General features: G+C 39.6%; 1 protein-coding gene across 23 annotated transcripts in view; it reads right to left on the bottom strand.

Moving 5' to 3' along the window:
• Positions 1 to 1470: 1470 nt before the first annotated feature.
• Positions 1471 to 15993, bottom strand: part of ENTPD5 (ectonucleoside triphosphate diphosphohydrolase 5 (inactive)) — a 53963-nt gene continuing 39440 nt past the window's right edge. For all 23 annotated transcript variants that reach the window (XM_045060217.1, XM_045060220.1, XM_023255831.2 and 20 more), the window contains 6 exons: positions 15827 to 15888; positions 14529 to 14630; positions 13218 to 13358; positions 12426 to 12482; positions 7504 to 7619; positions 1471 to 5040 (listed from right to left, as the gene is read on the bottom strand). In XM_045060217.1, the coding sequence (XP_044916152.1) occupies positions 4954 to 5040; positions 7504 to 7619; positions 12426 to 12482; positions 13218 to 13358; positions 14529 to 14630; positions 15827 to 15888 (565 nt within the window). In that variant the 3' untranslated portion in view covers positions 1471 to 4953. The remainder of the gene's footprint in view (positions 5041 to 7503; positions 7620 to 12425; positions 12483 to 13217; positions 13359 to 14528; positions 14631 to 15826; positions 15889 to 15993) is intronic.

Genomic DNA, 15993 nt, shown 5'->3' on the forward strand with positions numbered 1-15993 from the left:
ATACACCATAATCAAGTGGAATTTATTCCAGGGATGCAAGGATAGTTCAACATACAGAAATCAATCGAGATATGTTGACAGAAAGAAAAATAAAAGTCATCTGATCATCTCAATAGATGCAGAAAAACCATGTGACAAATTCAATACCCATTTATGTTAAAAATTCTCAACAAAGGGGCACCTAGATGGCTCAGTTGGTTAAGCATCCGACTTCAGCTCAGGTCACGATCTCACGGCTCATGGGTTCGAGCCCTGCATCAAGCTCTGTGCTGACAGCTCAAAGCCTGCTTGGGATTCTGTGTCTCCCTCTCTTAGCTCCCCTCCCACTCGCATGCTCTCTCTCTCAAAAATAAACAAACAATGAAAAACAAAATTCTTAATGAAGTAGGTACAGTAGGGAACGTAACTTAACACAATAAAGGCCATATATAACAATCATATAGCTAACATCATACTCAACAGTGCAAAGTTGAAAGCCTTTCATCTAAGAACAAGAACAAGACAAGAATGCCCATTCTTACCTCTTTTTTTCAATACAGTACTGGAAGTCCTAGCCACACCAATTAGTCAAGAGAAAAGGCAGCCAAATCAGAAAGGAAGAAGTAAAACTATTTGCAGATGACATGATACTATACATAGAAAACCCTAAAGACCCCGTCAGAAAACTGCTAGAACTAAAAAATTCAGTAAAGTTGCAGGATGTAAAATCAATGCACAGAAATCTGTGGTGTTTCTACACACTAAGAATAAAGCATCAGAAGAAGTTAAAAAAACAATTCCATTTGCAATTTACAACTGCATCAAAAAGAATACCTATGAATAAATTTAATCAAAGAGGTGAAAGACCTAGACACTTATGACTATAAGACACTGATGAAAGAAACTGAAGACACAAAGGGAAGCTGTTCTGTGCTTATGGATTAGGAGAATTAATACTAAAATGCCCATACAACTCAAAGGCATCTACAGATTCAATGCAATAGCTCTTAAAATTCCAATGGCATACTTCACAGAATCAGAACAAATAATTCTAAAATTTGTATGGAACTACAAAAGATCCCGAATAGCCAAAGCAATCTTGAGAAAGAACAAAGCTGGAGGTATCAAGCTCCCTGATTTCAAACTATTTCAAACTACAAAGCTGTAATAATCAAAACAGCATGGTATGGGTACAAAAACAGACACAGAGATCAAATGGAACAGAACTGAGAGCCCAGAAATAAACCCACACATATCGGGGCAATTATTTTACCACAAAGGAGCCAAGAACACGTATACTGGAGAAAAGTCAGTTTCACTCGTATGTGGATCTCAAAAAACAAAAGGGCAAACAAAATAAAAACCTTCTAGAGAATAGACCAGTGGTTACCAGAGGAGGAGGTGGTCGACGGTACGGTGACCAGGTCTGTGGTGGTGATCACTTGGTAGTATACACAGACGAATTATAAAGCTACACACCAGAAACTTATATAATAAAGATTTATGTAATTCTTTTTAATGCTGGTCATAAATTTACACAATTGCTTTCTGATGAAGATAAAAATTAAAAATACCCAATTCATGCATTTTTGTTACAACTGCTGTTTCAAAATCCCTAACAATGCAAATTAAACATAAATTGCTTTAACCTTGGTTAAAGGTGCACACTGGACTTCCTGAAAAAAAAAAAAATCTTCTTAATGTTAATTACTTCCTTATCACAGCACCAGAATTCAATTTTATTTATGGTTCCTCTCTGGGACACCATTGTCTGTTCAGTAATAAAACAATAAATAATTGCACAGGTTTGAAGACCTCAGGAACCAGGTCAAAGGGGAAAGTCGATTAGCAGCAGAATCACATACATGTTTGGTTGTAGACTAGTGGCTGACCTGTGGGAGAAAGGGTGTCTTGCTCTGGGTTTTCGAAAAGCTCACTTCATGGTCCCAGAGAATCCTTTTATAGATTTGTGCATCCATTGTATTTGTACACTGTAAAAAATATCTTGCCCAAAAGTCCGATTTGAAGATGAAATGAGAAGAAACCGTCTGCTTTTGAACCAAACTAAGCTATTCTTGGGAATAATTTTTGAAGGGATGAGAAACTTGTTACCACAGGGGGAGCTTTACAGGCGAATGCAGAAAATTTGTAAAGATACTAAAGAAAGTGACAGTCATGAAACTTCCTGTAATCTCAGGAAAAATATGGCCAGAATGGAATAGGGCAGTTACTGTGAAAAGCTGTGTGAGTACTAGCAGAGTCCAGAAAGGTCACCATAGGGAAAAAAGATCATCTTTCACAAAAAATGGAAAGGTAGCCCAGGTAAGGAGAACGTGGACTCCAAAAATACACCAACCAAATCAGGCAGGACAGGAAGAATTTTAAGGCACATCTTGCAAACCTCCACGACCCACAGAAGATGTTCTTCATATGATGATGATGTAACAACACAACATTCATTATGTGCCAGGCCATGTCCTTAGTGTTTGAAATCTTACACATTTAGAGAAAGGAAACTTAACCAGCAACATTAGACTCTATATGACCCCTCAATAAGAGGCCCAAAAGGTACACTAAGGGGCAGAAAGGACATTATAGAAATTTTTTTTCTAAGAAATAAAAATTCTTATTCCAAGTTGCTCCTAAACTGGATAAATTAATTGTCCAGATGTTCTCATCAAGGGAATCAGAATATATGTAGATACACTTCTGGAATACTACTGCATCTACTGATTCCTACCTACAGATTTCTGAAGGTATCTGGGATGACCAAAGGAGTTGGGTGAACAATACTTGGCTCCTATTTATAAGCCTCACAGACAAGCTGTGGTGCTAAAGACCATGGAACCTTACCTCTCCAGACCCATCAAGCTGGATGAGTCTAGTGAACACAGCTTACCTCTTGGGAAAACTTGGTTTCTACTAGAGGAAACAGTCTCTCTCCCTAATTATATGGAACAACATTTAGTGTATGATGACTGGTTCCAGCACCCTTTTTTTTTTTTTTTTTTTTGAAATGAAGCCATATGGTATGTTAAAGAAGATACCATAAAGGACTTGGAAGTTTTCTCCAAAGATTGAAAGGCTGTGGAAGGAGAGATCAGAGCAGATCTAAGACCACTGAGAAGACAGGTAATTTCAGCTCAATATAAAAGAGATTTTCTTTTAACATCAGCAAAGTCCAAAAATGGAATAAGCCATCCAAACACATGCCTAAACAGAAGATGAATGATAACCAACTGGAAATGTTCAGGGAATTCTGCAATGGGCAGAAGACTGGGTTTTATCTTTGGTAGTTTTCAACTTTCTAAAGATTCTATTTAATTATGTAGCATCTTTTGAGGAAGACAGTAGGTATAAAAGTGACCTCAGTATAATAAAAGAAGTATCTGAAGAAATTCCACATTGAATTAAAAAACAAAATTTGGGGGATGAGGATATAGAAATTTGCCTACTTGCACATATCAGATGTTAAATATTTATTGACTCAATGGAATGACTAGGAAATAAGTTTCCCCAGGAACTAGTGTGAGGGCCAGGTATATTTAACACTTGTTTGAAAGAGCTGAAAGAGTCTACTGTGAAGACTACAAGTTTGGGGACATGCAAACTTTGTTAGAAAGAAGCTGGAGGCAAAGAGCTAAGGTAAAGGAGCCAGACTATACAAAGATCTTTCAAGTCTAAGAGCACTTGAGTGGGTAGATAAGAAGCAGATGATGATCCTGTAAAAAAAAAAACAAAAAACAACCCCCGCCCCGCCACCACTACACACACACAAAAAAAGATAATTAATTTTAGGGGAAATAATTCACAAAATCAAGAGCTCTCAACACTCAAAAAGAGAATCCACCGTACTGATGTGGGCCAAAATGGCCAACCTAATCAAATATTAGGTACCATCAAGAAAGGTACCAGAAACCCTGGAACTAAAAAATAATTTAGAGGAAGTTAGCTAAAATTATCAGGGTCAGAGCAGAAAGAGATATGACTACAAACGGAGAGAATAAAAGGGCAAACTGCAAGGAGCTGTGACCCAAATCTAGAGACCCTTGCACAGCACAGCCAAAGGCATCTGAGCACAGACCAAAAGCCAGAGTAGATGAATTTCTTAGAAATACAAAGAAAACTCATTTAGGATGAGAAATTAACTATAAACACATTTTCCTGGGAGGAGGAACTGGCACTGAATACACATACATTCCTATAAAGTTGGATATGTTAATTAATCCCAGGATTGCCTGATTAAGAGAAGGTCTATTCAAGGGAGCCACACTCTCCCAAACCTTGTCCCTAGAGATCAAATAGACTCCTTTTTTAGGCTGGGGTCTGCACAGTGAGGAGTTGCTCTCTATCTTGCCAAGAACTGGCACAAAGCAGGATCACACAATTTCAGATATGTTACCTTTTCTCTCCCTTGGAGTTACACATGAAAAGCATAAACCAGGTTTTTGTTTTTGTTTTTAGGGGAGGTGAGTGGAAAGAGGGTGGGACGTGGCAATGTGTAGGGAGGAGGAAAAATTACTGGTGTTGATAGGTCATGGGATTGCAATCAGTGGGCTTAGTGTAGCGTGTTAAGAGGAAAATTAATACGTTCAAAGGAATGAGGCACTCAAAGGGCTGAAATGAGATTTTTCTTTGGTTCCCAGGGACCTGTCCCTGGGCTCTCCAAGGTTAATTTCAAAGCTTTTCCTTTTGGCTGTGACACACAAAGAATCTCAAAGATTTAGACTCTGGTGCCAGCTGTGCAAGCAGAGTGGTAAGGTCAAGAGTTCACATTAGATATACAGAATTAATTAGACCCAAATCTCCAGACTCAAGGGCAAGACCTGTCTCCGAAAGCTCCTTCCTCCTGATGAGCTGCTGGGCTTCAGTCCAGGCTATCCTCAGACTAGCTCAGAACATGACTGAGTCCTCTCTCCTTCTACCTTTAAAAAGGTTGTTGGCAAATGCAATCCTCAGAAGAAGGGCCTGGTCTCAGTGGGAGATCCCCAGAGACTGCAGCAGGTGAAAGGTGGCCCCCAAGGCCCAGCCTGTCTCTATGTTGTTCACTTTCTTTGAAAGCTGTTAAGTAGAAAAAAAAAAAGTTCACATTTTTATTTCATTTTCAACTCTGGCAAGCATGACACAGGCAGAGAATATCGACAAAGATCACACATGGCCAAATCAAGGTAAAATTTGGAGTAGCCAGTCTTTGGAGGCTTCCCACTACCACTCTCTATAACGGTTTCCCTCTTGCCGTGGCTTATTGCCCCTACACCTGCCAATCTGATCTCTGAATCTTCTGGCTTGGAAGTGGTCTTACCCAGGCCTTCTAGACAGGACCTTTTAGACAAACAGGCTTCTGAATTCTTTTCCCTAATCCCGAAACAAAATACAACAGGAGGCAGGAATCAATTTAGGGGTAGGAAAGAACATATTAAACTTCACAATTCATAGTTTATAAACAACTGAATTTTCTTAAGCACTGATTAATAACCAACCAAGGCATTTAAGGCATTCTAGGCCAGGTTGTGTCTCAATCAGTTCAGTGACTTTGGGCAAATGTTTAAACCTGATTTCTTCCAATACATAAAAAGAAGATCAGATTAGTATTTATCAAATTGTTTTCTTCAGAATCTTAGGAGTTCTTGGAAGTGCTTTAAAGGAGAAAAGGAGGCCAAATGCTGATCCTTCCAGGCCTCATTCCTCCACTTCAACCAGACAGCTCCACTTTGATTAGTTTTACTGACATTCTGTATCTTTTGTTAAACAATAATGCCACTACTGATAACACCACACACAAAAAAGTTTGGAGACCAGTGGATTGGTTTTAGTCTTTTTTTCTAGGACTGATTTCTTATGACACAATACTTCTTTGTTGACCAGATGAAATCTACATTCTACTAGCAAGTAATTCTTTGTTAAGTACCTTAAATGCCAATATTCTTGTCAGATACAACACATGAAATCCAAATACCTTAGTACAAAGTTTATGAGTTTATGAAATCTGTGTAACACAAGAAATGGGGCAATATAAACTCATCTGGAATTGAGGAAACAGGAAGGGGATATGATGCAAGCAAGGGTACTTCAATGTTTATTTATTTTTGAGAGAGAGTGAGCGTGCATGCATGTGAGCAGGGGAAGGGCCAAGAGGGAGACACAGGATCTGAAGCAGGCTCTGGGCTCTGAGCTATTAGCACAGAGCCCAACGTGGCACTCGAACTCACGAGCTGTGATATCATGACTTGAGTCAAAGTTGAACGTTTAACTGACTGAGCCACTCAGGCACCCCCACAAGGGCACTTCAAAAACAAAGTACGGCCTACTTATTTGACCCCAAAGTACAAAGTTGCCTGTGCCGTACTTATATTTTTGTCACATCTCCTTTAATAGATTATATGCTATTTGAGGACAAGATTTCATTTTAATCATCTTTGTAACCATAATGTACAATTATACAATTATGGTACAGAAGACAAGAAAATAAATGGGATGGATAAAACATATAAGATGTGTTTAGAATAGATAAATAAGTTACTACGAAGTGGAGCCTGCATGTACCTAAACAAATGGACAGAGACAGCAGGACAAAAAGGGACACAAGATTCAAGAGGCACTAAATATATGAGGCACATATAAAATATATAGGACATACTACATATATACAAGGCATTCAACATTAATGAGAACTTGAATAAGCCACTCACTGGTGACATCCTTTTGTCCTCTGCCGAATAAAACCATCTAATAGGGTAATGAGTGAGTGAATGCTACTAGCCATTGTACCTGCCCCCCTGCCTCTCCGAATAGAGCAAATTTGTGTGACAGTCCCAGGCACCTTCTGTCCTTGTACCCGCTTGATCAGCTCTAGTACTTATAACTGCACTATCAGCAGAGAGAGAGAGATGCAGGACATATGAACCCAGGAATTAAGAAGTATGGCATTTCCAGCCTGCCCATTTCCACCCTATCCTATATGTTCTCACCTATCCCTATTTCTTTCCCTTTGCTTCTTGCCCTGAGTTTTGAATTTGATTCAATAAACCATGTGACTTGGGCATCTTAATTTGGGATGCAAGCCTTTCTGCTCTGTGACCCCTAGACAGCTTGCCTGGGAATATACTTAGAAGTTACCACTGCATCAGGGAGCCTGTGTGGCTCAGTCGGTTAAGCGTCCGACTTTAGCTCAGGTCATCATCTCACAGCTCATGGGTTTGAGCCCCGTGTCGGGCTCTGTGCTGACAGCTCAGAGCCTGGAGCCTGCTTTAGATTCTGTGTCTCCCTCGATCGCTGCCCCTCCCCCGCTCATGCTCTGTCTCTCTCAAAAATAAATGAAAACATTAAAAAAAAAAAAAAAGTTACCATTCCATCAAGCTAATTTCCCACATTCATGGTGTCTTGCAGAGTGCCTTGTCCATAGCCCTAACAAAAACACGTCATAATTCCACCTGCAGCCACTAATTTATTACTAAACAAGTTCTTAAATCTTCCTAATTCCCAAATAAGTAGACTGTTACATGATTTCAGTACCATCTCTCTTACCTGTAAGACAGTACTGTCTGCAAAGCCAAAGCCATCCTTCAACAAGGCTGTGATGTAACTGAGATCCATGCATAGGAAAGGACTGCCTGAGGCGAAGTTTTCCAAGTTATCACACACTGAAAGGGAGAGAGTGAAGAGTGGAATTCAAGTTTGAGGCTAACTGACAAGTGTAGGATTTTCTCAAAATACACACTTAGGATAAGCAAAGCAGAATTCTCCATTTGGCTAGCACCTGGGAGTCTTAAAGACTACAACTGTGCACTGACAACCTCTGTAAGGCCACGGTGTTTAAGAATTTGCACATTTCTGATGTCACATCTTCTTTACTCAAAGGTGCCTGGGATCCTGGTTTATTTGCTAAATTTCTATTATCTGTTGTTGGGGCTTAATTCAACTAAGTCCCTTACCTATTATTAATGCTAAGGCCCAGAAGACAGAGAAATACCAGTAGCCCTACTTTGGGGCCAGTGGATAAGAGCATTTATCTGTATTTCCATGGATGCTCTCAAAGAAGCCGTTGTGGCTATTTCCCATATATTTTGGTGCTCAGTATTTCATTAACACTGATAACACTATTTCAATTAAAAAAAAAAAAAAAGGAAGAGCACCATACATAAAAATAAACTCAAACTAGATCAAATACCTAAATGTGAGACCTAAAACTGTAAAACTCTTAAAACAAAACAGACAGGAATCTCTTGGACACGGGCCTTAGCAACATATTTATGGATATATCTCCCCAGGCAAGGGAAACAAAAACAAAAATAAACTCTTGGGACTACATCAAATTAAAAACCTTTTGCAAAGCAAAGGAAACCATTGACAATACAAAAAGGCAACTTACTGAATAGAAGATATTTGCAAATGGTACACCCAGTAAGGGGCTGTATCCAAAATATATAAAGAACTTACACAACTTGACACCAAAGAAACAGACAATCCTATTTAAAAATGGGCAAAGGCACTCCATTTATGGTAACTTGATATCACAGCAAGAGAAAACTGATATAACAGGGTTCTTAGGTGGCTCAGTGGGTTAAGCATCCAACTTTGGATCAGGTCATGATCTCCTGGTTCTGAGTTTGAGCCCTGTGTCAGGTTCTGTGCTGACAACTCAGAACCTAGGGTCTACTTTGGATTCTGTGTGTGCCTCTCCTCTCCCCCCTCTCTCTCAAAAATAAACATTAAAAAAAAAAAAAACAGATACAGCTTATTTTTCTTTAGTGACGATTTAATACAGTTTGACATTAACTTTTATATATAAAGTGTTCATAATTTTAGGACTGTTTTATATGCTAGTGTTATTAGCCTTTACCTATTTTATTTTTATTATCTATTTATAATGCAAATAATGTTAAGTTTATTATTCCATCCATTAACTTTATAGATGATGCCTTTTCCCATATACAAATTTTGTTTTGTTTTCAATCACGTCAACCTCTACCATCATTTTTTTTTTAATTTTTTTTTTCAACATTTTTATTTATTTTTGGGACAGAGAGAGACAGAGCATGAACGGGGGAGGGGCAGAGAGAGAGGGAGACACAGAATCGGAAACAGGCTCCAGGCTCCGAGCCATCAGCCCAGAGCCTGATGCGGGGCTCGAACTCACAGACCGCGAGATCGTGACCTGGTTGAAGTCAGACGCCCAACCGACTGCACCACCCAGGTGCCCCATCTACCATCATTTTTAATGCAGTCTCAATCTTAAAACTTGTCTAAATAATCTAATTTTATCACATGTAGTCATACTTCCATATAATTTTCAAATGTTTAAAATTTATGTTTTAGTATTTCATGCAATATGTGAATTGTACAAAAAAGTATAATTTGCTTATATTATCCACTTTAGGAGAAACACATCTTTACTAAACTATTTGAAAAAGAAAATGGGCAAAGGAACTGAATAGACATTCTTCCAAGGAAAACATACAGATAGCCAACAGACACGTGAAAAGATGCTCACTTCTTTTTTTTTAATTTTTTTTTTCTTCAACGTTTTTATTTATTTTTGGGACAGAGAGAGACAGAGCATGAACGGGGGAGGGGCAGAGAGAGGGAGACACAGAATTGGAAACAGGCTCCAGGCTCTGAGCCATCAGCCCAGAGCCCGACGCGGGGCTCGAACTCACGGACCGCGAGATCGTGACCTGGCTGAAGTCGGACGCCTAACCGACTGCGCCACCCAGGCACCCAAAAGATGCTCACTTCTTACTAGACATGTTTCAAGAGGCAAGGGAAACAAAAGCAAAAATGAACTATTGGGACTTCATCAAGATAAGTGAAGGAAACAATCAACAAAACTAAAAGGCAGCCTACAGAATGGGAGAAGATACCTGCAAATGACATCCCCAATAAAGGGTTCGTATCCAAAATCTATAAAGAATTTATCAAACTCAACACCCAAACACCAAATAATCCAGTTAAGAAATGGGCAGAACCATGAATAGACATTTTCCCAAAGAAGACATCCAGATGGCTGACAGACACATGAAAAGATGCTCAACATCGCTCATCAGTGAAATACAAATCAAAACCATGATGAGATAACTCACACCTGTCAGAATGGCTAAAATTAACAACACAAGAAATAACAACTGTTGGCAAGGATGCAGAGGAAGGGTGGGAATGCAAACTGGTGCAGCCACTCTGGACAACAGTATAGAGGTTCTTCAAAAGGTTAAAAATAGAACTACCTTATGATCCAGCAGTTGTACTCCTAGGTATTTACCCAAAGAATACAAAAATACTAATTCGAAGGGATACATGCACCCCAATCTTATAGCAGCATTATCTACAATACCCAAATTATGGAATTATGGAAACAGCCAAATTATGGAAACAGCCCAAATGTCCACTGACCTATGAGTGGATAAAGATGATGTGATATATATTGATATATATATATCACACACACACATCTATATAATAGAGTATTACTCAGCCATCAAAAAGAATGAAATCTTGCCATTTATGACATGGATGGAGCTACAGAGTATTACGCTAAGTAAAGTAAGTCAGTCAGAAAAAGACAAATATCATAGGATTTCACTTATATGTGGAACTTAAGAAACACAACAGATGAACATATGGGAGAGGGTAAAAAAAAGAGAGAGGGAAACAAACCATAAGAGACTTTTATGGGTCAGAGGGTTGATGGAGGGAGGTGGGTGGGGGATGGGCTAGATGAATGATGGATACTAAGGAGGGCACTTATTATGATGAGGACGGGGTGTTGTATGTAAGTGATCAATCACTGATTTCTACTCCTGAAACCAATATTGCACTGTATGTTAATTAACTAGAGTTTAAATTAAAATTTGAAAAGAAAAAAGAAAAGATGCTCAACATAACTCATCACCAGGGAAATGCATATCAAAACCATAATGAGGTATCACTTCACACCAATCAGAATGGCTAATATCAAAAAAGAAATAAGAAGTGTTAGCAAGGATGCGGAGAGAAGGGAACCCTCATGTACTGTTGGTAGGGATGTAAACTGGCAGTGCTACTGTGGATAATAGTATGGAGGTTCCTCAAAAAATTAAAAATAGAAATACCATATGATCTAGTAATTCTTTTACTGCTTATTTACCCAAAGAAAATGAAAACACTAATTCAAAAAGATATAAGCACCTCTGTATATACTGTAGCATTATTTACAACAGCCAACTTATGGAAGCAGCCCAAGTGTCCACTGGTAGATGAATGGATAAAGAAGAGGTGGTGTGTGCGTGCACACACATCAATGGAATATTACTCAGCCATAAAAAAAGAATATCTTGGGGCGCCTGGGTGGCTCCGTCGGTTAGGCGTCTGACTTCAGCTCGGGTCATGATCCCACAGTTCGTGGGTTTGAGCCCCGCATCAGGCTCTGTGCTGACAGCTCAGAGCCTGGAGCCTGTTTCATATTCTGTGTCTCCCCCTCTCTCTCTGACCCACCCCTGTTCATGCTCTGTGTCTCTCTGTCTCAAAAATCAATAAACGTTAAAAAAAAATGTTTAAAAAAAAAAAAATCTTGCCACTTGGGACAACATGAACAGACCTAGAGGGTATTATGCTAAGTCACACAGATATGATTTCACTTACATGATTTCACTTATATGTAAATTTCAAAACAACCCAAGACACATGAACAAATAAAGAAAAAACTGAACTCTTAAATAGACAGAACTGGTTGTTGCCAGAGGGGAGATGGGTGGGGGAATGGGCAAAATAGATGAAGGAGATTAAGAGGTACAAAATTCTAGCCGTAAAATAAATAAGTCACAGAGATGAAAATTACACCATAGGGAATACACTCAATAGTACTGTAATAATGTTGTATGGAGACAGATCATGACTATATTATCGTGGTGAGCACTGGGTAATGTACAGAATTGTTGAATCTATATGTTGTACACCTAAAACTGATATAAAATTGTATGTCAATTATACTTCAATAATAGGGGGAGGGGCGCCTGGGTGGCGCAGTCGGTTAAGCGTCTGACTTCAGCCAGGTCACGATCTCGCGGTCCGGGAGTTCGAGCCCCGCGTCAGGCTCTGGGCTGATGGCTCGGAGCCTGAAGCCTGTTTCCGATTCTGTGTCTCCCTCTCTCTCTGCCCCTCCCCCGTTCATGCTCTGTCTCTCTCTGTCCCAAAAATAAATAAAAACGTGGGGAAAAAAAAATAATAGGGGGAAAAAAGGAAGAAAGGAAGAAATATAGAAAGAAGAAAAGGTTTTCATCATTTCCCCAAAGCTTCTTGTATTCCCATGGTTTTCTATGCCACTTGATGCTTTTAACTCCTGGCAAAAACATGAAACCAGCCTTCTGAGCGGCTGGCTTTCTGCTGACTGTGGTGCTTTGGGTCACTTTAAGGTCATTAGAGTTGGCAGGCACAGCCTCATGGACTCGCCTTCAAGGGTTCCCACTGGCACTTACCTTCCCTTGCTTTTCTTTCAAAATCTTCAACTTTTAAAACACCCCCTGTTTCATAATCTAAAATGAAACAGTAGCTGATGTCAAAAAGCCTTCAAGGAAACATAAGGAAATTCATCCTAGTGAAATTTATAATAATGAAAAACTAAAGTAAATTTTTACTAGAAGTAAAATTTCCAACATTACAAGATGGGATAAACAAACATGACATATCCATACAACACAATCTATGTGGTCTAATTCATTTATAATTATTCTATGTATATTTAACCACAATAAAAAATGACCTATTAAAAAAACCCAGAAAATAGGAAATTAACTCATATCTCAGGCCATGACAGATCACATACATACATTGATTCACAGAACCAACAAAAAGCAATACTATTGTGATAAGAAAATAAAAGTTATAAAGGGGGAGGAGAAAACTTTTTGGCGTAATGGATATATTATTTTGAATTTGTTGATGGCTTAATGGGTATACAGATATGTCAAAACAATAAATTATACACTTTAAATATTCACATTTTATGTTGATTATACCTCAATAAAAATGTAAAAAAAAAAAAAAAGATTTCATATGTATTTGCTTAGGCCACTTTCTAGCTCCAAAAGATTCTAAATCATATTCATCCTTCCATTGCGGTGACTAAGGTCATTCAATAGCCAGCAATGGAGAAGAAGTAAGGTGATCACTCATGATGAAGCATTTAAAATTTTCCTTTTCTCCCTTTCCCTTCCCCACCACAGGTTTGCCCAGCTTCCTCCCTAGACTGATACCTGGAGTAAACTTACCAATCATGTCTGTGTCAACAGCACGATCATAATAGTAAGAGAAAGCATAGAAGGAACTTCTCTGGACCTCATCTGGCTGGTGAAGTTTTCCTTGGACCACCCTCAGCACTTCAGTGTAGCAGGGCTCAAATCCCATTTCCCCTGCCAGGGCAAGAGTGTACAGGCACAATGTGAGAAAAATAAGAGCTCTCTGGAGCCAACAAAGAAACAGCAGGAGGATCAATGAAAGCAGATGCTGGGGCTGAGGACAAAGGGCTTACAAAGCTGAGCAAACTTCCACAGTCCTGTCACTCTGGAGGAAAGGTACCTGCTTCCCCATGGCAGCTCCCCTCCCTAACCCGTGTTCACCAAAATAGCCATACCTAACCTGAAGCTACTGCCTAGCCTTACATGCCATGGTATTCATGAGGAGCATCCAGAAGGCTCACCTGCTTCCTTCACTGGAAAAATTGAGTTTTTTATCTTGACTTTAAGGTCTCTGCTTTTTATAATACCTGAGATGAATTCTTTTTCTCATGGTCTCAGTTTTAAATGTATATAATATTATTTAAAAAGCTAAACAATGGGGCGCCTGGCTGGCTCAGTTGGCTAAGAGGTTGACTCTTGATTTTGGCTCAGATCATGAGATCAATTCCTGCATCAGGTCCTGTGCTAACAGTGTTGAGCCTGCTTGAGATTCTCTTTCTCTCCTTCTCTCTCTGCCCCTCTCATGCTCATGCTGTTTCTGTCTCTCTCAAAATAAATACACTTAAAAAATAAACTTTAAAAAAGTAAAAAAAAAAAAGGGGCTCCTGGGTGGCTTAGTCGGTGAAGCGTCCGACTTTGGCTCAGGTGATGATCTTGCGGTCCGTGGGTTCGAGCCCCACGTCGGGCTCTGTGCTGACAGCTCAGAGCCTGGAGCTTGTTTCAGATTGTGTGTCTCCCTCTTTCTCTGACCCTCCCCTGTTCATGCTCTCTGTCTCAAAAATAAATAAATGTTTAAAAAACATTTTTTTAAGTAAAAAAATAAAATAAAAAGCTAAACATTAACTGAATTTGAAATAGTGTTCCTCCTTGCTGAGGGCATCAGACCTAGGCTACGAACAGGCTTCTAATGGGTCTACAACACTTGGGCAGGGAAAGAGCAGGACAGAGAGACAGTGCCTTGTTCACTGTCACTTCATACTATTCCTTAAAGGCATACCAAGATCTATTTGGAATGAGTCCCTGCAAAAGACAAGCTTCTCTTAAGTTCTGAAAAACATCTCCTGTGGGACTTTTCCAGACTTCTACTGTAAAGGTAATTTCAACCAGTGAAAAAACATCACTTGCCTTCTTTGTTGCCACCATAATGGTATTTCACGCCCCCAAAGATCCACTCTGCTTCCAACCATCTTGGTAGACAGGCACTTCGGAAAGTGTGTCCATCAATCCCTGAAAGAAGCGAGACCACGAAGTAAGAAGCAAGGGTGTGTGTATGTGTGGGAGAGAGAGAGACAGAGAGATAGAATGTGTGAAAGACACATGCACACACAAATGCAAGAAGACAGTAAGGTTGAAAGGAATTACCAAAGTAGGTAGTTCCATGACTGAGTCCTATGACAGGAATTCTTAACTCAGGGTTCATAGATGGGCTTTGTGGGGTTGGTGAACCTCCTGAAACTATAAATTTTTGTGCATATGCGTATTTGGCAGAAAGGTTCATGGTTTTTATCACATCTCAAAGAAACCCAAAACCTACAATGGAATATGTTCCCTCCTTTCTAAAAAAAAAAAAAAGGTAGGGGCACCTGGGTGGCTCAGTCAGTTAAGCTCCGACTTCATCTCAGGTCATGATCTCATGGTTTGTGGGTTCGAGCCTTGTGTCGGGCTCTATACTGACAGCTCAGAGCCTGGAGCCTGCTTCGGATTCTATGTCTCCTTCTCTCTCTGCCCCTCCCCCCCACAAATAAATAAACATTAAAAAAAGAATTTTTTTTTTTTTTTACATTTTAAAAAGGTAAAAAATACGCTTCTACTTTTCTCACAGTAATAGTTTACTGCGAGCCAGGCAGGCACCATAGAAAATACATTAAATGCAAAATCTCAGATAAAGGGAGGAAAGAGGCACAGAAAGGTTAGCTAACTTGCCCAAAATCAAAAAGCTGGCTGAAGCCAGTTCCACCTGACCCCAAAAGCTGAGATCTTAAACGTTCAACCACGTTGAAAGAGATGAATAAAGTTGTTCAGTTACTCCATCTTGCAAGTGGACTGCACCCTTGCAGTGGGTGCTTCTTGCAAGTGGACTGCTTCCTGCACCCCCCACGTAAAACTAACGGCTTGAAAAAGCTTCTGCCAAATTCACTCTTCAAACCATGAATTTCTGCACACTTCAGCCTTCTGGTCACAGGCTGTTCCCCCTATATATATAGCCTTCATTCCAGAAATGGCTAATAATATATACCAAAACTACTGAACACAACATAAAGTAGAAAAGAAATTTGCTATTATCAGGTCCAGTATACAACACATGCTTCCTAATTTGGCGTAAAGCTTTCCTCCACAGAATCACTGTCAAGAAAGGGGAAAGGCAAGCTGAATACTGATGTCATTCTCACCATACCCCAACCAGCACAGGTACCCAGACGAACCTTCTGTTTCCAGGGCTCCCAGGGTTGCTAGTCTTGCAGCTTTTAATCCAAATCCCAAGTAACTGTAAAATATAGGATTGACTAATTTCATGTTGGTCCTGAAGCTCTCCAACCTAAAGCTACCTCTTTCCAAAGTAGCATGGTTTCTGTGTCTCCCTCTGAGGGAG

This window comes from Felis catus, chromosome B3 (genome assembly GCF_018350175.1).
Source record: "Felis catus isolate Fca126 chromosome B3, F.catus_Fca126_mat1.0, whole genome shotgun sequence".
Taxonomy (NCBI): Eukaryota; Metazoa; Chordata; class Mammalia; order Carnivora; family Felidae; genus Felis; species Felis catus.